A 26,251-nucleotide genomic window follows, 5' to 3' on the forward strand; every position below is an offset into this window, starting at 1 on the left:
CAATTAATAATACAAGCAAAATTTTCTTTAAAGAAAGCAAAACAAACCAAAAATATATAGAAAAAAGAGAGTCAATAGAAAATTTTAAAAATTAGTTTACTTTTTTTTTATCTTCCTTAGCTATCATTCATTCTTCCCATTTATTTTTCATATCTTGGACGGCCGGTATATGTAAACAAAAATTTTAATTACAGTGCTGTCTATTCTATATAATGACACAGTAACTCAATTTAATTTTTAATATTTACTCTCTCTCTCTCTCTCTCTCTCTCTCTCTCTCCCTATTTTTCTCATTATTTTACTGTAGACATGCACGCGGAAAATGAAATACATGTTTTGATCCAGTTGGTATATTTTTCATTTTTGCCACATTCACATCGAGAAAATTAAAAGTAAATAACGGTAAACGCATAATATTCTGACTGTTGTGGTATTCTGTGGATCCGAAGGTTGGTCGCTGTGCATCTCACTTAAAGAAGAACACTCCAGCCTGAGGATTTTCGAAAATAGAAGTTTTCAGAAAAATAACTCACGTATACGTAAAGAAAATAGAAAAGGACATAATGTAAATACTTCATGGCAGAGATATCTAGTTTCTAATCGGTGTTCGCTCCGACTGGCATAGGTTCGGGCTCACCATCTTCAATGAATATCAAGCTAACTGATCTCAATAAAGCTCACGCTATTTCAGACTCACATTCACTCGTGCTCGGGTTCTCTATCCACAATGGACTCTCACCCATTAATCTCAATGAGGCTCACGCTACTTCGGACTCACTCTCATTTGTGCTTAGTCTCACTATCCATGATATGACTGTGGACTCAATAAGGCTCACGCTATCTGAATCTCACACTTACATGCTCGGGCTCATCATATTCATTGGGACTCACGCTAACTGGCCTCAATGAAGCGCACGCTATTTCAGGCTTATATTCACGTGCTCAAGCTCACTATTCACAACGGGGCTCTCGCTCACTGATCTCAATAAGACCCATGCTTTCTCGCTTTACACTCACTCGGCTGGGGCTCACTATTTACAATGCACTCTCGCTCACTAATCTCTTACAAAACTCAAGCTAACTCAGGCTCACATTCACTTCTGTCAGACTTACTATCTAAAATGGGACTCACGTTCACTGATCCTAGTAAGATTCACGCTATTTCAAGCTCACAATCACGTGCTAGAACTCACTGTTCTCAATTAGATTCCTGCTCATTGATCTCAATAAGGCTTACTTTATCTCATGCACACATTCTCTCGAGCTTAATCTCATTATCCTCAATTAGATTCCTGCTCATTGATCTCAATAAGGCTTATGTTATCTCATGCTCACGTTCCCTCGAGCACAGTCTCACTATCCTCAATCAGATTGCTGCTCATTGATCTCAATAAGGCTTAGGTTATCTCATGCTCACATTCTCTCGCGCTCAATCTCACTATCCTCAATGATATTCCTGCTCACTGATCTAAATAAGATTCACGCTATTTCAAGCTCACAATCACGTGCTACAACTCACTGTTCTCAATTAGATTCCTGCTCATTGATCTCAATAATTCTCACGCTATCTCGGTTCACACTCACGTGCTTGAGCTCACTATTGATAATGAGGTTCCCTTCACTGACCCCAATAAGGCTCAAGCTATTTCATGCTTACATTCCCTCGCGCTCAGTCTCACTATCAACAATTAGCTTCTTTATCCTTTCCACTCTCTAGAACGCCTGGTCTCTGAGACATATCCGTTATGTCTGACAGTTCCTTCATCCTTACACTCTCTATGACGTCAGGTCTGTGAGAGCTTCTTTATCCTTTCCACTCTCTAAGACGTCTGGTCTCTGAGACACATCTGCTATGTCTAAGAGTTTCTTTATCCTTACCACTCTCTGACTTATCCTTTCCACTCTCTAGGACGTCTGGTCTTCTGAGACACATCTGCTATGTCTCAGAGTTCATTTATCCTTACCACTCTCTATGACTTATCCTTTCCACTCTCTAGGATGTCTGAGACATATCTTCTATGTCGAAGAGTTCCTTTATCCTTACTACTCTCTATGACGTCTGGTCTGTGAGAGCTTTTTTATCCTTTCCACCCTCTAGGACGTCTGGTCTCTGAGACACATCTGCTATGTCTAAGAGTTCCTTTATCCTTACCACTCTCTATTACTTATCCTTTCCACTCTCTAGGACGTCTGGTCTCTGAGACACATCTGCTATGTCTCAGAGTTCCTTTATCCTTACCACTCTCTATGACTTATCCTTTCCACTCTCTAGGACGTCTGGTCTCTGAGACATATCTGCTATGTCTAAGAGTTCCTTTATCCTTACTACTCTCTATGACGTCTGGTCTGTGAGAGCTACTTTATCCTTTCCACTCTCTAGGACGTCTGGTCTCTGAGACACATCTGCTATGTCTAAGAGTTCCTTTATCCTTACCACTCTCTATCACTTATCCTTTCCACTCTCTAGGATGTCTGGTCTCTGAGACATATCTTCTATGTCGAAGAGTTCCTTTATCCTTACTACTCTCTATGACGTCTGGTCTGTGAGAGCTTTTTTATCCTTTCCACCCTCTAGGACGTCTGGTCTCTGAGACACATCTGCTATGTCTAAGAGTTTCTTTATCCTTACCACTCTCTGACTTATCCTTTCCACTCTCTAGGACGTCTGGTCTTCTGAGACACATCTGCTATGTCTCAGAGTTCATTTATCCTTACCACTCTCTATGACTTATCCTTTCCACTCTCTAGGATGTCTGGTCTCTGAGACATATCTTCTATGTCGAAGAGTTCCTTTATCCTTACTACTCTCTATGACGTCTGGTCTGTGAGAGCTTTTTTATCCTTTCCACTCTCTAGGACGTCTGGTCTCTGAGACACATCTGCTATGTCTAAGAGTTTCTTTATCCTTACCACTCTCTGACTTATCCTTTCCACTCTCTAGGACGTCTGGTCTTCTGAGACACATCTGCTATGTCTCAGAGTTCATTTATCCTTACCACTCTCTATGACTTATCCTTTCCACTCTCTAGGATGTCTGGTCTCTGAGACATATCTTCTATGTCGAAGAGTTCCTTTATCCTTACTACTCTCTATGACGTCTGGTCTGTGAGAGCTTTTTTATCCTTTCCACTCTCTAGGACGTCTGGTCTCTGAGACATATCTGCTATGTCTAAGAGTTCCTTTATCCTTACTACTCTCTATGACGTCTGGTCTGTGAGAGCTACTTTATCCTTTCCACTCTCTAGGACGTCTGGTCTCTGAGACACATCTGCTATGTCTAAGAGTTCCTTTATCCTTACCACTCTCTATCACTTATCCTTTCCACTCTCTAGGATGTCTGGTCCCTGAGACATATCTGCTATGTCTAAGAGTTTCTTTATCCTTACCACTCTCTGACTTATCCTTTCCACTCTCTAGGACGTCTGGTCTTCTGAGACACATCTGCTATGTCTCAGAGTTCCTTTATCCTTACCACTCTCTATGACTTATCCTTTCCACTCTCTAGGATGTCTGGTCTCTGAGACACATCTGCTATGTCGAAGAGTTCCTTTATCCTTACTACTCTCTATGACTTATCCTTTCCACTCTCTAGGATGTCTGGTCTCTGAGACACATCTGCTATGTCGAAGAGTTCCTTTATCCTTACCACTCTCTATGACTTATCCTTTCCACTCTCTAGGATGTCTGGTCTCTGAGACACATCTGCTATGTCGAAGAGTTCCTTTATCCTTACCACTCTCTATGACTTATCCTTTCCACTCTCTAGGATGTCTGGTCTCTGAGACATATCTTCTATGTCGAAGAGTTCCTTTATCCTTACTACTCTCTATGACGTCTGGTCTGTGAGAGCTTTTTTATCCTTTCCACTCTCTAGGACGTCTGGTCTCTGAGACATATCTGCTATGTCTAAGAGTTCCTTTATCCTTACCACTCTCTATGACTTATCCTTTCCACTCTCTAGGACGTCTGGTCTTCTGAGACACATCTGCTATGTCTCAGAGTTCCTTTGTCCTTACCACTCTCTATGATTTATCCTTTCCACTCTCTAGGATGTCTGGTCTTTGAGACACATCTGCTATGTCGAAGAGTTCCTTTATCCTTACCACTCTCTATGACTTATCCTTTCCACTCTCTAGGATGTCTGGTCTCTGAGACATATCTTCTATGTCGAAGAGTTCCTTTATCCTTACTACTCTCTATGACGTCTGGTCTGTGAGAGCTTTTTTATCCTTTCCACTCTCTAGGACGTCTGGTCTCTGAGACATATCTGCTATGTCTAAGAGTTCCTTTATCCTTACTACTCTCTATGACGTCTGGTCTGTGAGAGCTACTTTATCCTTTCCACTCTCTAGGACGTCTGGTCTCTGAGACACATCTGCTATGTCTAAGAGTTCCTTTATCCTTACCACTCTCTATCACTTATCCTTTCCACTCTCTAGGATGTCTGGTCCCTGAGACATATCTGCTATGTCTAAGAGTTTCTTTATCCTTACCACTCTCTGACTTATCCTTTCCACTCTCTAGGACGTCTGGTCTTCTGAGACACATCTGCTATGTCTCAGAGTTCCTTTATCCTTACCACTCTCTATGACTTATCCTTTCCACTCTCTAGGATGTCTGGTCTCTGAGACACATCTGCTATGTCGAAGAGTTCCTTTATCCTTACTACTCTCTATGACTTATCCTTTCCACTCTCTAGGATGTCTGGTCTCTGAGACACATCTGCTATGTCGAAGAGTTCCTTTATCCTTACCACTCTCTATGACTTATCCTTTCCACTCTCTAGGATGTCTGGTCTCTGAGACACATCTGCTATGTCGAAGAGTTCCTTTATCCTTACCACTCTCTATGACTTATCCTTTCCACTCTCTAGGATGTCTGGTCTCTGAGACATATCTTCTATGTCGAAGAGTTCCTTTATCCTTACCACTCTCTATCACTTATCCTTTCCACTCTCTAGGACGTCTGGTCTCTGAGACATATCTGGTATGTCTCAGAGTTCCTTTATCCTTACCACTCTCTATGACTTATCCTTTCCACTCTCTAGGATGTCTGGTCTCTGAGACATATCTTCTATGTCGAAGAGTTCCTTTATCCTTACTACTCTCTATGACTTATCCTTTCCACTCTCTAGGATGTCTGGTCTCTGAGACATGTCTGCTATATCTAAGAGTTCCTTTATCCTTACTACTCTCTACGACGTCTGCTCTGTGAGAGCTTCTTTATCCTTTCCACTCTCTAGAACGTCTGGTCTCTGAGACACATCTGCTATGTCTCAGAGTTCCTTTATCCTTACCACTCTCTATGACTTATCCTTTCCACTCTCTAGGATGTCTGGTCTCTGAGACATATCCGCTATGTCTCAGAGTTCCTTTATCCTTACCACTCTCTAGGATGTCTGGTCTCTGAAACATATCCGTTATGTCTGATTGTTCCTTTATCCTTACCACTCTGTATGACGTCTGGTCCCTAAGAGCTTCTTTATCCTTTCCGCTCTCTGGGGCGTCTGGTCTCTGAGACATATCTGCTATGTCTAAGTGTTCCTTTATCCTTACCACTCTCTAGGACGCCTGGTCTCTGAGAGCTTCTTTATCCTTTCCACTCTCTAGGACGTCTGGTCTCTAAGAGTTCCTTTACGCTTGCCACTCGCTAGGACGTCTATTTTCTGAGAGGTACCTATACACATTCCTTGGCCTCAATAACCTTCCCTGTGGTTCGAAAGCATCTCAGGCACAGAAACAATGCTATGGGAAATTCCAACCTTATGGGCTGCACTCGTCACGCTTCTTCCTTCTGCCAATTTCCTAACGATTCTTTCCCGTGTGAAGTCACTGAAATGTTATCTCGGTGACATGTCGTTCTGAGTAACACCACCATAAAGCACCTTAACAGCTCTCTGACTGACACACGCTATCTCGTCTCTTTCATTGGGGAAGCAGACCTATTCGACACTACGGTCATGTTGTGCAACGTGGAAGAAACATCTGGCAACATTATACCAAGCTTTCATTCATGTCTATCGACAACGCAATATTCCATGCGTTAGTTTATATATCTTGTTCTTAATTTTTGCACACCAGTGTATATTTAAGACAAAGCTCACGTGCATATATCTAGTGCTTTTCTATTTATTTTATCTGTGGTCAAAAATCTAAAGATTGGCTGGTCAACAAATAAAATAACATGCATCACAACAAATGAACAATTCCGCTAGTGAACTCTCAAGTGACACAAACTTTTCTGTGGCTGTAATCTGGGGACTTGCGAAATTCGTGTAAATCATGTTTCCAGTTAGTATTCTTTATATAAAACTTGTAGATTGCTCGTTCTTCACATGGGCAGAATAGTTTCATTTTGGACATAAAGCACAATGGAGGAGGCTGAATTTGGATTTAAACGGCATCGGAAGTGTCACTGTTCGTTTCAGCGAATCCTAAAACTATGGATTCGAATAGCCTCGCTGGTGAACAGGACGTTAAACCCAAAATCAGCTCAACTCCATCATTTTTAAATTTCTCCCTCTCCCTTAAGTTGCTCCGTCTAAGTAAAATGATAAAAAATTATCCCAGGATAGAACCTTATCTATGTTGAAAATTTTATCCAGATCGGTCGGGTGGTTCAGGAGCTATTAATTCATATAGTCACATATATAAATAGATTATTTACATTGTCTGTGATCAAGAGGTTATGCAACTCACAACAAAATTATGAATAGCGGGTGGACTAAATCTCAGGCATACATTTAAATATCCAATATTTTTTTTTTTTTTTTTTATTGACTAAACACTTGAACATTTACAAGAAATTGACAATTCTGTATCCAAGCTACCAAATCAAACTTTAAAAAAAAAAAATGATCTGCATCCTGGAAATTTCTGGAACTGATGGAAAGTGCGGCTTTAGCTAGTATGTAAACTTACAATAGATACGTGCATAAAAGATAGGGAAATAGGATTTTTCCATATTAAATTTTATTCATCAGTCTATTTGGATGTTCTCCAGTGGTGGAGAGGACATTTCACTTATTTGATTCGGCACAGCTTTAGTTCTCCTCGCTTCTTCCATATGTAACGAATTCATCCCCCTTTGAACGTTCGGAACCACATTGAGCGTATTGATACAGTCAAAACCAATCGATTCGTGTGCGTGTGGCTTCCAAAAGGACGGGGGGGATCCGGGGGGAGCACAGGGTTGGCTGAAGCACAAAAGCCGTGCGGGAGGAACTCAATTGAATGAGAGAGCACCCGAAATGTATCTCTCTCTCTGTTCTTCGGCGTAACGAGTTAGGGAAACAGGGTTCTGTCGTTTACAATCCGTTTGCAAATGGTAACAATGCCAACAATGTTAATTGTTAGTCCTCATTTTGCTAATTAGTCAATCAGCTAACGTGCCAATCGCATTAGGGCTCTGCATGACCTGCAAATGTCGGCGTGGGTGGCCTCCTGTCTCCCAGCGATTTGCGCCAAGAAATGTACGTGGATCCCGTAAATTACTAACAATTGACTTGTACGTTGTAGTTAAATTCATCGTATACTAATGATATCATAGCATTAAATACCATCTGTTTTCTATTGTGTATTTTTTTTTTTTACATGTATTGTTCATAGTAAAGCTATAATTGGTGTCCCTTCAAGCCAAGTATTTAACGGTTGTGCTTTCTATGCTTGCAGTTCGGGGTTCGATTACCGGTAGGCATGGGCTCCCGAAGAGGGATGCAGGAAGGTGGGCTCTCTGGCTCACGAAAATGTATTAAATTTCTTAAGATTTTCTTTATACAAATAAAGAAAACCAAACGAAATATGGCAACCAGGGAGATGTCCCCCTACAAAATTTTCTTCGGACGCCCATGCCGGTAGGTTATAAAAGCCAGCTAGATGTTCGGATCAAAAAAAATGAAATGAAATCTTTGAGTTTTACGTCCCACGGTTATGCCGGTTAGGCTAAAGGAGACGGTGATGATGAGTAATGAATGAAATGGTGGAATGAATAAAGTGAGAGGAAACGGGAGAACCCCGAGAAAACCCACGCACACGGTATTTTTCCACCACAAATTTCACTTGGCGGGGGCTAGGATCGAACCCGGGACCCCAAGCACCAGAGGTGAACGCTCTACCACTGAGCCACCGCGGCCCCCAATGTCCGGATCAGAGACGGACATTTTGTAATAGGGCTCACTCGACTTAAGCTTATTATCCTCAATAGTGTTCCTCACGAGATGAGACGAGACAATAAATATGGTCGTCTCTTGTAAATTTTAAAGTCTCTTCTCGATTTTCGACGAATTATTTCACTCTCGTCTTGTTTCGTAACTTGTATGTACAAAATGTATCTCCTCATTTTTTCTCAGTTTCATGTAGAAGTTATCAGAATTGTTTCGCATTACGAGAGGACCATGAAGGGTTGTAATATAACAACATTCCAACCATAATTATTATTGTTGTATTATTGGACTTGGGTATCTTTAAACGTCGATAAATGCTCTTCATTTTGTTCGCAGAATCACTTCATTAGTTTATACATTTTTTACTGTCAATCACGTAACACTAGAACCGTGTTTCAGACCTAAGAGTTGAGTAAAGTATTCTCGCCCACGAGACTCTGGAAATATCTCTTTTCGTCTCGGAAACGAAACCAAAATTGTCATGTCTTTTGTCTCGAATTCTACTTCTGTCTCACTTTAGACTATGGTTGGTTGAGTATCGATAACTAACAAAAACTAGATTTTCTCAATATCGCACGAATGATACTAATTTAAGAGTCTTCATTCCGGCGAAATTAAAATACCGCTAATTTTACAGTAATTATGTGATATCTTCAAATAGATAAAAGATAATCGAAATGTGGAACAAGAGCGCCCTAGACAATATTATTTTACATGAGAAACCGTTATCACGACTCCCTTATCTGCTTTCGATTTCGAGCAATTTTGAAAAGCGGCATTTATTTTCGCGTTTCTGAACAGCTGAAAACGGAAAGCCACTAGGTGACTTGTGATAATGGTACCTCACGCAAAATAATATTGTCTAGGGCGCTCTTGTTCCATATTTCAATTATCTTTTATCTAATTGAATATATCACATAATTACTGTAAAATTAGCGGTATTTTAATTTCGCCGGGATGAAGACTCTTAACGTTTTAGATAAAAAATCGTGACGTTTGGAGTTCCGAACAATGTCTGAGGAAAGGCAGGAGAGTGTAAATTCGGGTCTACGCAGAATAAAACAGACGGCTGGAATTCCTATGCTTGATTCATTTGTTGGAATCTTCTGTACTTATAGTACGGAAGGTATAACGTCGTTTAGCTTCCCGGGAAAAGTTGTTGTGATGTTCATGGGGAGTGGCCAGTTTGGTTACTCATGGCTCGCTGAGCGTAGTAGACGGTTGGTGGTGATTGGCTACCCTGTTACCACACCCCCAGTGACGAGCAGGTCCAAGCGCGGGAAGCCAACGACGTTATACCTTCTGGACTATAGCTGAAATAAATATGTTTGAAGCAATGGCGTACACAAGGGTCGTTTCCGGGTTGTAATGTCTGTTCTGCAAGATAGTTTAAAAAGAAATATACGAACACAAAAATCAAGAATGGTCTTGAAACCAGCAATTAGCTCTAGCAGCAGGGGCGCCCGAAGAAAATTTTCTAGGGGAAGGCATCTCCATGGTTGCTATATTTCGTCTCCTATTTGTGATATATAATATACATGGTTTGCTGTAATACGTAAACATTTTCGTTAGTCAGGGGGACCGGTCCCACTCCCTTCGGGCGCCAATGACCAGCAGGAAAAGGGTAATAAGTAGTTAGTGCATTGACTAATTGATACGGTGAGGCATGCAACACAGATTATCTTCATCACACATAACCAGAAATATTAATACGTAGAAGTTTCTGCTATGCTTTGTAGTGTCTATACAGTGATGCAATGTTCGTAATTTTAGTGAAATTTCCCTAATATAGTGAAATTTTGTAGGTAAATCTAGTAAAAAAAAAAAAGTAAAAAAAGGGATTTTTCGATAAAACGTGAACATCCAGAGAAATTCTCTTGCTGACTAATTGACCAATATAAATACTTAAATTTTTCTTTGTTCCTTAGAAATAAGCCATTACAATAGCAATAGTTGTGTGTGTGTGTGTGTGTGTGTGTGTGTGTGTGTGTGTGTGTGTGTGTGTGTGTGTGTGTGTGTGTGTGTGTGTGTGTGTGTATATATGTTTTCAAAGTAGCATAATTTGCACCCATTATTGACTAAGTGTATTTGTGTTTATTTTTTGTTTAAAAAAGCGAAAGCAAAAGTAAAAAAATAGAAGCAAAAGGCAAATAAATAATTTTAATCCTTTAATGTACCTAAATTAATGTTACCACATAATTTATGTCATAGGAATTGGGACACTCAATAAATTGGGAAAATTTGATGAGAAAAGGGAAAATTTTCCATCAGTCCAGGTAAATTCTTTAAAGGAAACCTACTAACACTGCTCTCCACACATTTTACCATTAAGGTAAATCTTGATAATTTGTTTTAAACTCTAAATACAGCTTTGATTTGACTTTCTATAACATTATTGTTGTTTTCTTCCTGCAAAAAGCCTCTGTTTTTGTTTCGTTGTATCTTAGTTATTAGTGTGTTATATTGTTTTGATAGATTTGTTTCTTAAGGACCAAAATAAACTGTTTTCCAGTTATTTTAACTTTCTGAAAGGTTGTTCCAATCTTAATATAACTACTGTGGGTCACAGGGATCGTTAAGGAAATTCAATGAATCAGTAGGTAGGGTACTCACTTGTAGTCCGAAGAGAGATTTACTATTCTTTACTGGTAGAAATGAAATGAAATGAAATCTTTGAGTTTTACGTCCCACGGTTATGCCAGTTAGGCTAAAGGAGATGGTAATGATGAGTAATTGATGAAATGGTGGAATGAAGGAAGTGGGAGGAAACGGGATAACCCCGAGGAAACTCATGCACACTGTGTTTGTCCACCACAAAGTTCACTTGGCGGGGGCTGGGATCGAACGCTCTACCACTGAACCACCGCAGCCCCTCTTTACTGGTAGAGAAGTATGGAAATGATCAATCAAGAATCACGTAACTATTCCAATCCGATCATTCTAGAAGCGTGGAACTATTTCAATCCCATAACTATTGTAATCCAATTGTCCTAGGAACCGTAACAATTCCAAGCTGATTTATCTTACAAGGCCATAACTATCCCAATTCTATCATGGTAGATATCAAGGACGCTAATCCTGGGGGGCCGGGCCCCCCAAAGCTCATGTGGGCCCCCTATTCTATTTGTGAATATACAATATTTGGCATACTTTGAGTGCAATTTGTCTTAAAATCTTCATATATATATATATATATATATATATATATATATATATATATATATATATATATATATATATATATATATATACCCTCTGCATCTGAATGCCCCCCCCCCAAATTTACAGAGAAATCGGCGCCCTTGGTAGAGATTCCTTGTGGCTGTATAGTTAGGGTACGCTTCTTCCGGGTGAGAAACCCAGGTTCGATTCCCAGCAGAAACAACCAACTTTCAAAACATTCGATATGTAATGACTCGAGAATAATTCTTGTCTAATTTCGTTACCATTTCGTAGAAGACTACAGCATTAAAAACGTGGTTAAAATATGAAGTTTCAACAAGAACATGCACTTATTTCTTTCTGTTACGGGAGATACTTTCCATAAATTATTTGATAAACGTAGAAAATAGGACTTTACGAATAATTCTCTCATATATTGAAGAAAGGAAGTGACTTATACAGTAGTTACACTTTTTATGGTTTAATAGTTTTGATTTTTTGTAATTAAGTCAGTAAGCGTGTGAAATTCAAGGAGCAAAATTGTAATTTCTACTTCCCAGGATGGGATTTTGTAACGTTTCAGGTTGCCATCACTGCAGACGGGACATGTGACAATCAAAAGCACTGATTCCGAATTGTACAGTCTCGGCATCACTCATATAGCCTACGTCTGGTTTTGTTAGTACCCATAAATAAATGAATACAAAGCTATTAGTACTCAGTAAATAAAAAGAAAGTAATTTTTCCTGCGTTTGTATTATGATTGGAATAATCCTGAATAAGTGGAAATGATAGGAAAACTAGTTTCTTTTTGTTCTTTTAACAGTGTTGAGATCTACGCTATCTTCGTTTTATAACTCAGTGCAGTGGCGGCTCTTAAAGAACGCCACTTTCGGTAAATATATGGGCTAAGGGAAGAAAGATTATCTCATGTACTAATTCTCTTATACAGTTATCTAATAAGCTGTACGAAGCTTTCTTCATTTAGCATGTAGCGATATTTTAATTTACTGGTTTGATTTCCCTCAAGAACCGCCACTGACTCATTGCTTTATATGAGGAATTATTTTTTCTGTTTTCTTAGAAATTAATTGGAATGTTAATGAATATGGTTTTCATTGATTTTTCTTCAAATGTCCCTTTCGTTTCTAAAAACAAAAAAAAATGAAATGAAATGAAATTTTGAGTTTTACGTCCCACGGTTATGCCGGTTAGGCTAAAGGAGATGGTGATAATGAGTAATGAATGAAATGGTGGAATGAAGAAAGTGGGAGGAAACGGGAGAACCCCGAGAAAACCCACGCACACGGTGTTTGTCCACCACAAAGTTCACTTGGCGGGAGCAGGGTTTGAACCCGAGACCCCTAGCATCAGAGGTGAACGCTCTACCACTGATCACCGCGGCCCCTCATTTTCTAAAAACAAATTTGCATATATATAAATTAATTAGTACTATTACAATTATATATAAATGTAATAGTACTTTTGTTAAATTCGATTATTAAATCTTAAAATTATATTCAACAAGACTAGCCTTTGGCCAGCTGAGAGCTCCGTCCCCAGATTCCCACGTTTGCTTGGTCTACGGCCTCGCACCTCTTAAACCGACAATTCTACCGAATTTCAAGTCTTTCCGTATTTCAACTATCTAAAAGATAATATTTATATCCCAAGAAAACGCTCATTTAACCCTTTAGACCCCTTAAAAACTAAAAATATTAACTTTTGGTATTTTTCCTGTGTAGTAGTCCTGGAAGACTACAATCATGCCAAATGTCATCATTATAATCGTGCCGAAAGTGCCTAAACATTTTGGGATGTAGAAGATGTCCCATATAAATAACACGGAAAAGATTTTTCAGTTCCCCATAAAACCACTCTAAATTTAGAAAATTTTATTTTTAGTGATTTTGTTAAATAATCCTATGAAAAAAAGTACAAGCATACCGAATTTCAAGTTTTATTCCAAGTACCTACAATATGAGATTATAGGTCCAAAAAAAGGTTCATGTAAATAACATGGAGAATTTCTTCATCCCTCCTTTACGCCCCCTAAAAATTAAAAAATAAAAACTTTTGGCAATTTCCCTATGGGTTAGTCTCCAAAAGTTACAATTATGCCAAATTTCAACTTTCCACGTCAACCGGAAGTATCCGTTATTTTATGTCAGTGAATCAGTTCATGTAGTTTTATAGACTATAGTATTGATTTAATTTTCGCGATAGATTTGAAGAAGAAATCGATAAAATTAAACCAGTCGAAGTTCGAGTTTATTTCAAAGAAAGCAGAAAAATAACTCCTGATGTAAATCAATGGGCTTAAAATTAAAGATGGCGCGGATACTCAACAACGTTGATTTTCTTTGTTTCTATTTATCTGTCTATCTTCTTCTCTACCTTCTTGTTTTTCTTTTACTTTCTTTAATTTGTGTGGCTTGTGTCCCGAAGGACTTGAAGATGCGTGTGAATGTTAACCCATCTGTGGGCCACGCTAATGGGCATCTCTATGGACAGGTCTCCATGGACGAGGCGGAGGTGGACAAGAGCGCCATGTATCACGAACCTTATAACATGCCAATGTACAACGCAGGCTACACGACTATTGCGAGGAACAACTCGGATATCCAAGCTAACAGTCCGGATTACACAGGTGAGTTTTACAACTTTAATAATAAAATATTATCTGTAAAATAGTAACTACTCTACGGGGTTTATCTGTAAAGTAATGAGACTGAATTTGGTAAAAAGAATTTATTGATTAGAACTGTACATATTGTTAAAATTCTTCAAAATAGTATGTCTCCTTGGTCGCTGCTGCCAATGGGATTCCCACCCTGAGAAGGTTCCCTGGAACTCAGCTACCATAAGCTCTTTCAGAGACTCGGACAGCCCGTTGGATGATGGGAACATCGTCAAAACGTTGACCTTTCAGGTTTCCCTGGAGCTTTGGGAACAGAAGAAATTCTGATGGGCCCACGTCGGGGCTATACGGTGGCTGCGTCAGGGCCAGGTAGGCGGTCACAACGAAGGCAATGTGGACTGGAGCGTTATCGTGGTGGAGCTTCCAGCGATCGGCAATTTCCGGGCGTTTCCGTTTGACAGCTCTGTGCATGCGCGTAAAGACTTTTATTTGTAGAAGACGGCATTGAGGGTTCGTCCCAGAGGTACAAATTCTTTGCGCTGTGACAAGAACTCAGAAATAGTTTTTGTGCCACGCATGATCCTCACTGCATCAGAGCTCGGACGCGACTGCCGTCCGGTGCGTTGCTTAGTTAGACTCCACTACACAAATCCCTCCGCCAGGGAGCACGTTGCTGGCAACTGGAGCGCCGCGCAGAGGTCAATCTCATTACTTTACAGACAAACTCTTTCACTTTTAAATCACAATAAATGAAACTGATTATATCCTCCCACTGTTCACGAATATGATTGGCTAGTGAAGCTTCACTCTCACGCTGACAGAGGTGGGAGTTATGTGTTCCTCGACAACTCTGTCTTAGAGATAGAACATGAAACAGAGAACTGTTACTTGTCGTGAAACAATGATTCTTGTGCTCAAAACGTGTTTTTCATCAGCACGTGAAAATTCCCTTGTAATTGTTTCACTCGCGAAACCATGAGTCAACCATCTTACGAGGCGCATCCAGAAGATAAGTTTCCCACTCGTCCCATAGCTAGGAAACAGTATTTTGCGCAAACCGACTGCGTGCACGTGAGAGAGTAAGGTTCTAGCATGGCGCATGCGCCAGAGGAACTTCGCTAGTGCTCTCAGTAGCGTCGTTTCAGTGGTTGAAGAAGGACGTTGATGCATTGACCTCCTACGGTCACGGTCTGTGATGACGGTTGGCCTCCCACTACGCTCCTCATCATGCACATTTTGGTGTGCTACTGCAAATTGTCTACACCAGCAACGCACCATCTACTTGCTCATGACGTTAGGCCCGTAGACCTCCTACAGCTGACAATGGATTTCAATCGTGCTATGCCTTATGCATTCAAAAACTTTACACGCGGTGGGAGCTATAATAGGAACATCCACTGCCACGACGCTGCTGAGAACACTAGCTCCATGCTAGGACCTTAGTCCGTCACGTGCGCGCAGTCGCTTCGCGCAACATACGGTTTACTGTCTATGAGACATGTGGGAAAGCTACTTTCTGGATGCGCCTCGTACTCATTCAAAAGGAGAACACAGATTTTTCAGTTGAATTAAGATCTACGATAAAGTCCAGTACCATGCGTCCCTACACACAACTTACGTATTATTTATTTATTTGTCATAATTATACATAATTTACAGTTGTCAAAGTGCATCGAAATCGTCAAATATAGAATATGAAAGTAACTTTTACATTACTTTAAATGAGAAAAAATTGATCTAATGCAATGTAATAAATTTGATTTAAATACAAAGAAATATTTGTGCACAAATTTAATCAAAAACATCGTTATTTAAAAATTCCTAAATGCTGTAAATGTTGTTATTAGTAAGAAACTTTTTTGTTCGATTTCATAATTGATTCCTTTCATTATAATTCAGTATTTTGACACATATTTTGAAAACAATTTTGGTACATTATTAATAATCCAACATCATTTGAATAAAGAATTTATCAATAATAAATTTCCTTCTTTCAAATAACTTAACCAATGCATTATGCGAGTAATAATCTTGTTTTCTTCGTTTTATTTATAAGAGAGCAGTCTAATAAAACATATCTATACGACTTCTGTTTTATTCATAAGTGCATGCATAAAAGTAATATACACTGATCACCAGTTGAATTAGAGACAGAAGGACAGTTGTAGAAACCGCCATACAAACACTTGCTTCACCAATGCATGCAAATGAAACGCATCGCGCGTGTACTGCTGCCGTGTGCTTCCTCTCTCGGTATCCGTGTCAGTGTAATGTGTAATGAGCAAGACGAAGGGCCTGAGTGCATTTGACCGTGGTCAGATCGTAGGGCCCAAACCGATTTCGAAAGTGGCTGCGGCATTCAAACTTACAAAGGCACCTGTGTCAAGAGTGTATCGTGGGTACCTGGCTAACGGTAAAACCGCACCCGCACGGGCAAACTGCCGCGGTCAGAGAAGTGTCGACGATAGGTATAAGGCCGACTGGCCTGCATTGTAACAGCCGATCGACGGGCTACAGTGTGTCTAATCGCGGAGAGATTCAATGCAGGACAACAACGCCGTGTTAGCAGCCACACCATCCACAACCACCTACTCGCCATGAGGTACAAGAGCCATTGACCCACGCGAGTACCTTTCTAACACAGGAAACAACGTTTAGCGTGAGCAAAGGAACACCTCCACTGGATTGTGGAAATGTGGAAAAAAACTTGCCTGGACAGATGAGTCAAGTTTCACATTGGTACATGCTGATGGATGGGAACGGGTGCGTCGCTAACCGTACGTGGCAATGGATCCATCGTGCCAGTATGGAAGTGTGTAGGCCGGTGGTGGTGGTATTCTCATCTGGACCATGTTTATGCAGACTGAAATGGGTCCCATAACATGTATAACAGGGTCCCTTACAGTGGATGACCATGTCCTGGCATTTGATCGGCTGCAACATCAGGATGGTGACCTCATCTTTCAACAAGACAGTGCGCCGGCCACCGCCCTAGGATGACAGTAGACTGTTTTGATGAGCGCTCCTCTGATTCGGCAACACTTCCCTCGCCCTCACGGTCACCGGACCTCAATCCCATCGAATGCATCTGGGATGCCACGGAACGATGCCTTCGGGCTGTGGATCCTCTTCCGACCAACATGTGGGCTCTGTGGGAGACTTTGCATCATATTATGGCTCGAGATGCCACAACTCTTCAGGCGGCTCGTGGAGTCTATGCCGCGGCGGATAACCGTCGTTATCAGAGCGACATGTGATGCTACACAGTATTAGGTAAGTGTCTCTAATTCAACTAGTGATTAGTGTATTTACTTGTTATAGACTGTGTATAAAACAACAAATATTTCTCATGAGCACTATGCATGATTTATTATAAAGAAACCTATTAAAGTAAGTGTACAGTGCTTCTAAATGGCATATAAAACCATATAGAAACCAAGAGTTGAGAATTTACAATCAAAGAATTACCTCCTAACGCATCCATGATGCTTGAATGCTGCCTTCAATATTTACATTTGTTGATAAAGCAATTTTAAAACATTAGCAACAAAAATAACCATTTTATCATCCCCAAACTGAATTTAATATTCTTTAACATTAAAATTTAATGATTTGTTTTTTAAATCGACATAAGAGATGTCTCATAAAAGTAATTTATTAACACCCCACACATACACATATATTAAACATATGGAGTAAATATATAATGTGAGAAATACTTTATTTAAATGTAAAACACCAAACCGCTGTTTATGTTGTGAACTTTTCCTATTTGCATAATTTACTTATAAATTTTAATGAAGAAATAAAATGGAGCCTTAGTTTTAATTTTCTCTCTCTCTCTGTCTCTCTGGTCATTGTGTATGCTTTGTAGTTCCATCGTAAACACGCACGACCTGAGTGCTTGTAGCGGACTTACGTATGTTCTATATCAGTTGTTTTGAAAGTTTAAAAGTAACTAAATTACCAACGCTTTAAACCGTAAACTTCTTTTCAAAAATTCAGTTCTTTGCAAGTTAAGTTCCAGTTTTATATTTATTACAGCACTTATTTCTCTTCCAGCTTTTAGGCATTAACACATTTCATCTAAACAATTCCGGTAATTAAATACAATCATTTTTACTTATCATTATTTGTTCGTACCTTTTGTGTTATTATTTACTCTTTTATTTATTTCCTTCTCCACTCAAAAAGAAGAAAAAAAGAGCTTAATAATTTCAGATCGATAAGTGCTTTAAGCATATTGTTAATCACGCTTGACTCTAGTCATAGAAACTAAATCCACGGCTCTGATTGGTTGGAGTTATCCGTTTCTCGCCACGTAGGATGAACTCTTTTGGCGTGGGTTCAAACCCAACCTAAGGATTTTTATTTTTTAAAAAAATTTAAATAACACTTTTTTTCATTAAAATAGGGTAAAAATTATACTCATTTCCCTTGCACGTAATATATAATGCATAAATTGTACTTTCTTTAACCATCTACCTAGAGATTTCTGATAGCCCTTATAGACAATGACATTATAAACAAACAGGAGAGTAAGAAATGGGGCTCCCGCCAAGTGAGGGGTAGTTAGGAAGAGAGAGAGGGGAGGTGCCAGAGGCACCAGAAGGGGGAAAACACTTTGCATACCCATTGTATACACAACTTTATTGATAAAGAAAAAGGTGATTTACTTACGTTAAGATACATAGCTGAGCTAACGTCAGCGAGCGAAAGGGATTAGACGCCCCGCAGGGTTTGTTTTCGTCCACCTTGACCCCCGTGATAATACGTGACACTCCGGTTGTTCAACTTCGATGTAATTCGAACCTCACCTGCTTCCTTGTGACCAACTTAGAAATAGGTGGCTAGAGTCGAGCGCGAAAACAAATATGCCTGCTTTAAATTCTACATTCCTAATTATACCTGCCGTAAATCAAAATGTTTTAAGTAACAATCAGTGCCATCTTGATTTCTCAATCCATTGATTTATATGGAGAGCTTTTATTGGTTTTTTAGACTTACATTAATATACTTTACGTAAATATGAGGGTTAGAAATTCAACTCAGCAATTCCATGAAAGGTGAAAGATATTAGATCAAATCCAAATTTCTGCTGCGAAATTACCAATGTTACTTCTAGGTATACTTCCAGATTTGAAGTTGGCTAACCACTCCTCTGCTCGGAGCTAAGTTAAGTGTTCTGGGAGAGAACGTTTTCCTTTAAGTTTAGGTCTGAAAATGTTTCTTCTAAGTTCAAATCATCGATCAGTTGTGTTCTTCTTCTTCCTATTCCTCGCTTTCCTTCCATCTTTCTCTCTATGACGTTCTGAAGAAGACAATTTCTTCGCAAGAAATATCCAATCCAATTGGCTTTCCTATGGAGGATGCTAGCTAAAAGCACCCTATTTTCTCCTATCCGTTTTAGAACATCTTCGTTTGTTACCCTCTCCGTCCATTTTATCTTCTCTATCTTCCTCCAACACTACATTTTGATGCTTATCTGACTTGTCCAAGTCTCCGAACAATGTCCAATACTCCATACACGTAAAGCACTTGACTGGCTTCTTCCTTAGACCAAAGCCCGCTAATTAGGCGGAATATTTTCTTTTCGTGTCGAATTGAATACCTCTTTGCCTACGGCAGTTCTTGATATGATTTCTTACGTGCAATAAACGTCTTGTCAAAAGACTTCTCAGATATCTGATATGATGAAAACTTTATAGAGAACTTTAGATGAGAATTGTATTCCCTTCTTCAATTTGTCTTTGTTCTATTCTGATCCGTAAGGACTTATTTCTATCTGTTTCTCATGATTTTAGACTTTCCGATGTTGATTTCCATTCCATATTGTTTCAACTATTCTATCTATCATCTTCTGTAGTCCTTCGCTTCTGGTTACATCTGCGGATCTCACCTTGTTAATGGTCTGCCTTCCAATCTTGAACTCTTCTTCAATATCCATTAAGCTTTCTTCATTAATAAGTCACTGTAAACGTCCAAGACACTTCTTCCAGTCTCCACACTATTGGTTTCTCCTTGATTCAGAAAATTTAAATTGCATTTTCATACCACTCGTATGCAGGACTCATCATTATCAAATAATGTTCCAATGCTGCCTTCTTACATGTAGATCCGCACCCTCGAACAGAATTTTCGGAAAGGTGGCCAGGAAAGTGCCATGAATGAACAGTGTATTTATACTCTCTGCTCTCTTTTTGTCTTCACACATATGAGATGGAGTTTCTAATACAAATTGGGAAATATGGACTTTTTTTTTTTTTTTTTTTTGTACACGCACACAGATGTCACCGTTTTATTTCAATAACCAAAAGAAATAACTATTTTAGTTTGCGGGAAATTTTTCATATAATCGAGGAATTTCATGGTTTCGGTAGAAAAATTCGCTATTACAGAACTGGCAACACTAGTAGTGTGTGAGATGGTGGTCTAAAAAGTTGTGTGTTGTGTTTTGAACATGTTCACGAACACGAAGCAGAAACAGTGAAGCCCACACTCCTCACGAAGACCTCCATGAGAATCTCTTGTACGGCCGCGGACACATTCAATTTTTAACCGGCATGGTGAATACGCAACACACAATGTTTAGAGCTCCACTTCACATACTACTGCATATTCCATCTCAACACCTGTACTTTCGCTTTTGTCTCTGCATTGAAACCAGAAGCGATCGGTTTTCCAATTTCATAGTAGTTCCCATAATCTGGAAGTCTATCGTAGTTCTCCAATGTTAAATGAAAAATGTATTTATTTATTATTATTTAGTCTAAATATTCCCTGTTCCATCCCTAGCAGCACAAACAATAGGCTGAACAGTGTGAAACGGTGGGCTTGCCAACTATTAACGTTGACCTTACGTTGTATTTGGTCATTTTGCCGACCATTTGCCAACCAACTAAACTCCAACGTTGGCACTACCTTGTAATTGGTCGCTTTTGCGGATCATTTTCCAACAAACTTAACTACTAACGTTGATCCTACATTTGGCAACCAATTAAGTTATGAACATAATACCTACGAAAGAAGGAAATTTTGTGATTAGTAGTCTGTTGGTTAAATGATGACAAATTGGCGATTGACTAACGTACACTTTACGTTGGGCCAACGTTTTTTTTTTTTTTTTTTTTTTTTTTTTTTTTTTTTTTTTTTTTTTTTTTTTACAACCACCAACCTCCAACCATGCCGACCAAATAGCCTACCAAGTATGCTGTTGGGAATAGAACTAGTTCCAATCCAATCAAGCTTTTTGATTAAATTGGTTAAACCAGTGTTCGAAGTGGAAAGAAAGCAGAGGCGGTGTGTTTTATTATGATTTTTACTCAACATACCGGCTATTTAAATATTGTCTCGATCACTGAAACACCAGAGACGGTATGTCCTCATTACTGAAAAACCACCGCATACCGTCCATTTTGACCACTGGTTAAACTATATCTTTGGTCTCATGATTTCTGTGATCTTATTATTAAGAAATAAAAAGGGTGCACCTTTGCAGTGATTATTATCACCAATGTTAATATGCAAAATCTTGAAGAATTCTGTTTAATTGGTTTTCTTAAATTTTTGAAGTTGCTTTGTATAATCTACATATATAAATGTGTCTTGTATTTAAATTAAAACTAAGGTCTTAGTAATTAAATATTTTTTTTCTGTGTTTCTTCTTTCGTAGACGTGAACTCGCAGGAGTATGCGGTCCCCCATATCAGCGAAACTCCTCCCCCACCTTTCCCTGCGTTGCCAGGGCCACAACCTCCAACGAGGACGAAGCCGCCGCTACACAACTTCTTCCCCAAACCACCGCCTGTGCCACCCCCTCCCGAGAAGTATTACGCAGCCACTGAAATACTCAAGGTAAAGTTTCTTTTTTCCCTTTCTTTTACCAGCGTATCAGTTTAAACAAGTATTTGCATTGGACAGTATAATTTAGTGCAAGGATAAATATTAGTGATCAATTTTTGAGTTCATTCTCAGTTTGTAGCTAATAGTTTCGACGATTTCTGCAGTGTCATCTTCAGGGCCAGCTCTACTATATGTGAAACACATGTTTTTGCACGGGGTAGCAAAATCTGTCATAACTGTGTTATTTAAAATATTTTTTTCTTCTTGGAAACATACATCATGATGATGATAATTAAAGCTGACCTTCTATTCCAAATACTACGTTTATAAATCATGTTTAGGTCGCATTAGTTTAAGGTCACATGGACAGTGCTAAAGCAAATGGGCAGACAAATCCCAGCATGAATTACTTGATTGTTATCAAATACTAGAACTCAATCCTCGAACAGTAGCTAATACCTGTTCCAATTAGTTAGTTATCACAGTTTTGATATGAAAACTAGTCTTGTCCTTGTCACAAACAAGTTCTTAGTCATTGAAGGTGGAAACTAGTTTCTTTTTTTTTTAATTTTTTAACTGGTTATAGAAGAAAAATCAAGAAATAAAGATAAAATAACTAATTGCACTGGAATTACAAACTGATATATTGAGATTGAAGCTTTTCTGAGTGCGATTGCTCTTTCCCTCCTCTTCGTTGTTTATTATTGGTAGCTTACCTAAAATCGCGGCTTTCAAGAGTTGTTCTTTCTGCAGAAAGGGGCGGGGGGATGATGCCATAGCACGGGGCGACAAGTTGCTTAGGGGCGGCCACGGTCATATTCGTCAGAAGATTTAGTAAGGATACATTTGAAAAGTGGAGTATTCCAGTAGGTAAAATATATTAAAAAAAAAAAGGAAAAGGAAATTGTTTTAAAGAGACAAAATGTGTTCTTAATTTTCGGTACTTGTATTTGTTATGCTTTGTTCATTACTTAGCTGTTGCTAGATTGGAGTTTTTGAGACCTTAAGGACTTCTTGTTTTCTTTTCTTTCGAAAAAACGACTGTTGTTGAACAAATTTGTAATATCATTGACAGCTAGTATTTTTTTCTGGGTATTCGAGAAGTCTCTGTGCCCTTATCTGTGTAATTTTAGTTTCTTTATTAGTGCATACTATAGTTGAATACTTACATATGCGAGGGCTATCCAAAAAGTAACAGACGTTTTGAAGTAAAAAGGTAACAGAATGAACAAACCAAATTGTATTATATACATTTGAAAAGTACATTCTTCAGCTATTTTCCCCACATAATCGCCATGCAAATTAAGGCACTTACCATCTCGTGGACAAGTTTTTCAATACCGTCACGGTAGACATCTGCCACCTGCGATTTCAACCACTGGCTTACACTGGCATGCAGTGGGGCATCAGTATCAAAGCGTTGTGTAGCGAGCCATGTCTTCATCGCTGGGAACAGGTGGTAGTCGCTCGGCGCCAAATCCGGGCTGTATGATGGGTGATCGACCACCTCTCATCTAAAACAATCCAAGAGCTCTCGGGTACGCTTGACCATGTCTAGACATGCGTTGCCTTGAAAAAGAACACCTTCGCGCTAAGTTTTCCCAGCGCTTGTTTTGAATCGCGCGCCTTAGCTTCATAAGAAGCGGGATTTTCTATTGCAGTGCACAATGTAACACGTCACAGATAGCACACTAAGAGTGTTACAGTTCTCATGCTACTACAGCTGGATGGGTACTGACAAGTAAACCTTACGTTTGGGTGAATCGAGTTGCTGACTGAGACACATATGAGAAAGTAGTACTAAATGTGGTCAGTATTTCAGTGAAGTTTTAGGTGCGAAGCTCCAGGGGTTTAGGAGATACAGTTACCAGAACATCACATGAAAGTACAGAATAGTCTTCATACAGTTGGAGGTAAAAGCTCTGTAAGACCTCTTGTAACGACAAAAGGTGCATAACAAATATATGGGTACATATTAGGACTAGGGGGAAGTCATATAGTAAGGGTATACCTGACGGCGGCCATCTTGAAATCCGCCATTTTGAATTAAGGTTAAGTTTTTAAAATAGGAATAGGGTCATGTGATACATGATTTAAGACTCAAATTTAATCAGAAGAACAATGGTGATGTTAATTTTGATTTTCGCGCAATTGGTAAAAAGTTACAGGGAAATTAAATATTGTTGCTGCATATGTATTAGTCCTTTACCCCACCTTGTAAATTTTGTTTTAATGATAATAATTAAATAAAAAGCAGATGGATAAATATTAGGTCTATGGTAAGAGTTGCCTTGTTGACGGCTTTGTTAAATCCGTCATTTTGAATCAGACAAAAGTTTTAAACAAAACGCGTAACAGTGACACCTTATTAATAGCAAATTTTACCATAAATCCAACGGTATAACCATTTTTGCTTTATCATTAACCAGCATTTGTTATCGCATAAACAAGTTGCTAATTTAAATAAAAATGACCAAAGTGGAACTGAGTCATAATTGAACTTGGGTCTTTGGTGTTTTCCAGAAAAGTCCTCAATTAGTACAATCAATATGTAATTCAGAAAAGAGTGCATGACTTGCACAAATGCTCTGCTCACAGTGAGCACACCTGACACAGGCAATCGAGTTACACTTGACACATTTGTCGTTAACAATTCCGTCAAAGCAGTAGTCGTAAGAAGCGATCCATTTAACTTTGTGCTGGTTAATGATAAAGCAAAAATTGTTAAAAATGGTTATGGTAAAATTTGCTATTAATAAGGTCTCACTGTTATGCGTTTTGTTTAAAACTTTTGTCTGATTCAAAATGGATGATTTGAACATGGCCGCCATCAATGCAACTCTTACCATAGACCTAATATTTATCCACCTGCTTTTTATTTAATTATTATCATTAAAACAAAATTTACAAGGTGGGGTAAAGAACTAATACATATGCTGCAACAATATTTAATTTCCCTGTAACTTTTTACCAATTGCGCGTAAATCAAAATTAACGTCACCATTGTTCTTCTGATTAAATTTGAGTCTTAAATCATGTATCACATGACCCTATTCCTATTTTAAAAACTTAAGCTTGATTCAAAATGGCGGATTTCAAGATGGCCGCCGTCAGATATACCCTTACTATATGACTTCCCCCTAGTCCTAATATGTACCCATATATTTGTTATGCACCTTTTGTCGTTACAAGAGGTCTTACAGAGCTTTTACCTCCAACTGTATGAAGACTATTCTGTACTTCCATGTGATGTTCTGGTAGCTGTATCTCCTAAACCCCTGGAGCTTCGCACCTAAAACTTCACTGAAATACTAATCACATTTAGTACTACTTTTTCATGTGTGTCTCAGTCAGCAACTCGATTCACCCAAACGTAAGGTTTACTTGTGAGTGTGGCAACGTTCTGACACCAAGACTCTAGCCCCACCCATTGCTGCAATAGACCTAAACGCCTGGTACTTTTGGACAGCCCTCGTATTTACATATCCATTGGATTTTTATGTGCTCCATCGTGCTATACACACAAACGAATGTGTATTCATGTCCTCCATGAGATGTTGCAGAGCAACTGATGACTTATTTGGCGAAAGGCTTTCTCTACACTTCCGCGCAATTTTTCATTTTCCTCTACTGACGACGAGAGATATATGACTTGAACATTCCCCACACTGAGTTGTCTGGTGTTGTAAGGTCCTGACTTTGTGGAGACCATATCAATGGGGATGGAGATGGAGAAATTACGCCCAATCCAGCGGCCTGGAAATTGTTAATGAAGGAAATCACGGACTTGAAGAGCAAAATAGACAGGAGCCCCGTGCTATACCTGCACATGGTACATGATTTCCTTCTCTTGCAGCTGAAGTATTGACCACGTTTGTAAAGTGTGTAAATAAGCACGTCCATTCACATGTTCTCGTTAACATTCAAACCTAGGAATACGGGAACTTCCGGTCATCCTGTATAATTATATTCCATTTCTTATTTAACAATACTCCAACGGGGGGGGGGGGTGATTCACCAACTTCACGTTTATCAAAGCAATTGTTTCTATAAATACATAATATAGTTGATTTATGTATTCTACGTAAGTAACTGTCGTACACGAAAAGGAAAATATTTGATGATACTTTATACGTATAAGGATTCTATTTTCAATACAGACAAGTGTAATTTAAATAAAGAATAGGATATAATTATAGAAAGATTTATTAAGAGACAGCTCTGTTAGAAAATAATTACAACAATTATTTTATCGCAAAAACTTGATTACTTAAAGTTCTGTAAATATGTCAGTTAACATCTAATAATCAAGCAACAGTGAATAAGGGAATACGACACGAGAATATAGTGCATTGAATAACAAGATTCAAGAATTTAGCAGAATTAAACATACATTTGCTTTTCTTAACGTTAAGTAAGTGCATTTTACCTCTTGTATACTTATC

General features: G+C 38.9%; 1 protein-coding gene across 2 annotated transcripts in view; it reads left to right on the top strand.

Annotated features, from left to right (window-relative positions):
* Positions 1-26,251, top strand: part of Ddr (discoidin domain-containing receptor 2) — a 934,573-nt gene that overhangs the window by 849,448 nt on the left and 58,874 nt on the right. The window contains exons 11-12 of one of the 2 annotated variants that reach the window (XM_081764059.1): positions 13,772-13,973; positions 21,637-21,818. In XM_081764059.1, coding sequence (XP_081620185.1) covers positions 13,772-13,973; positions 21,637-21,818 — 384 coding nt within the window. The remainder of the gene's footprint in view (positions 1-13,771; positions 13,974-21,636; positions 21,819-26,251) is intronic. The other variant, XM_081764060.1, reaches the window with a different exon arrangement.

This window comes from Thermobia domestica, chromosome 7 (assembly GCF_964235325.1).
Source record: "Thermobia domestica chromosome 7, izTheDome1.hap1.1, whole genome shotgun sequence".
NCBI classification, from domain to species: domain Eukaryota; kingdom Metazoa; phylum Arthropoda; class Insecta; order Zygentoma; family Lepismatidae; genus Thermobia; species Thermobia domestica.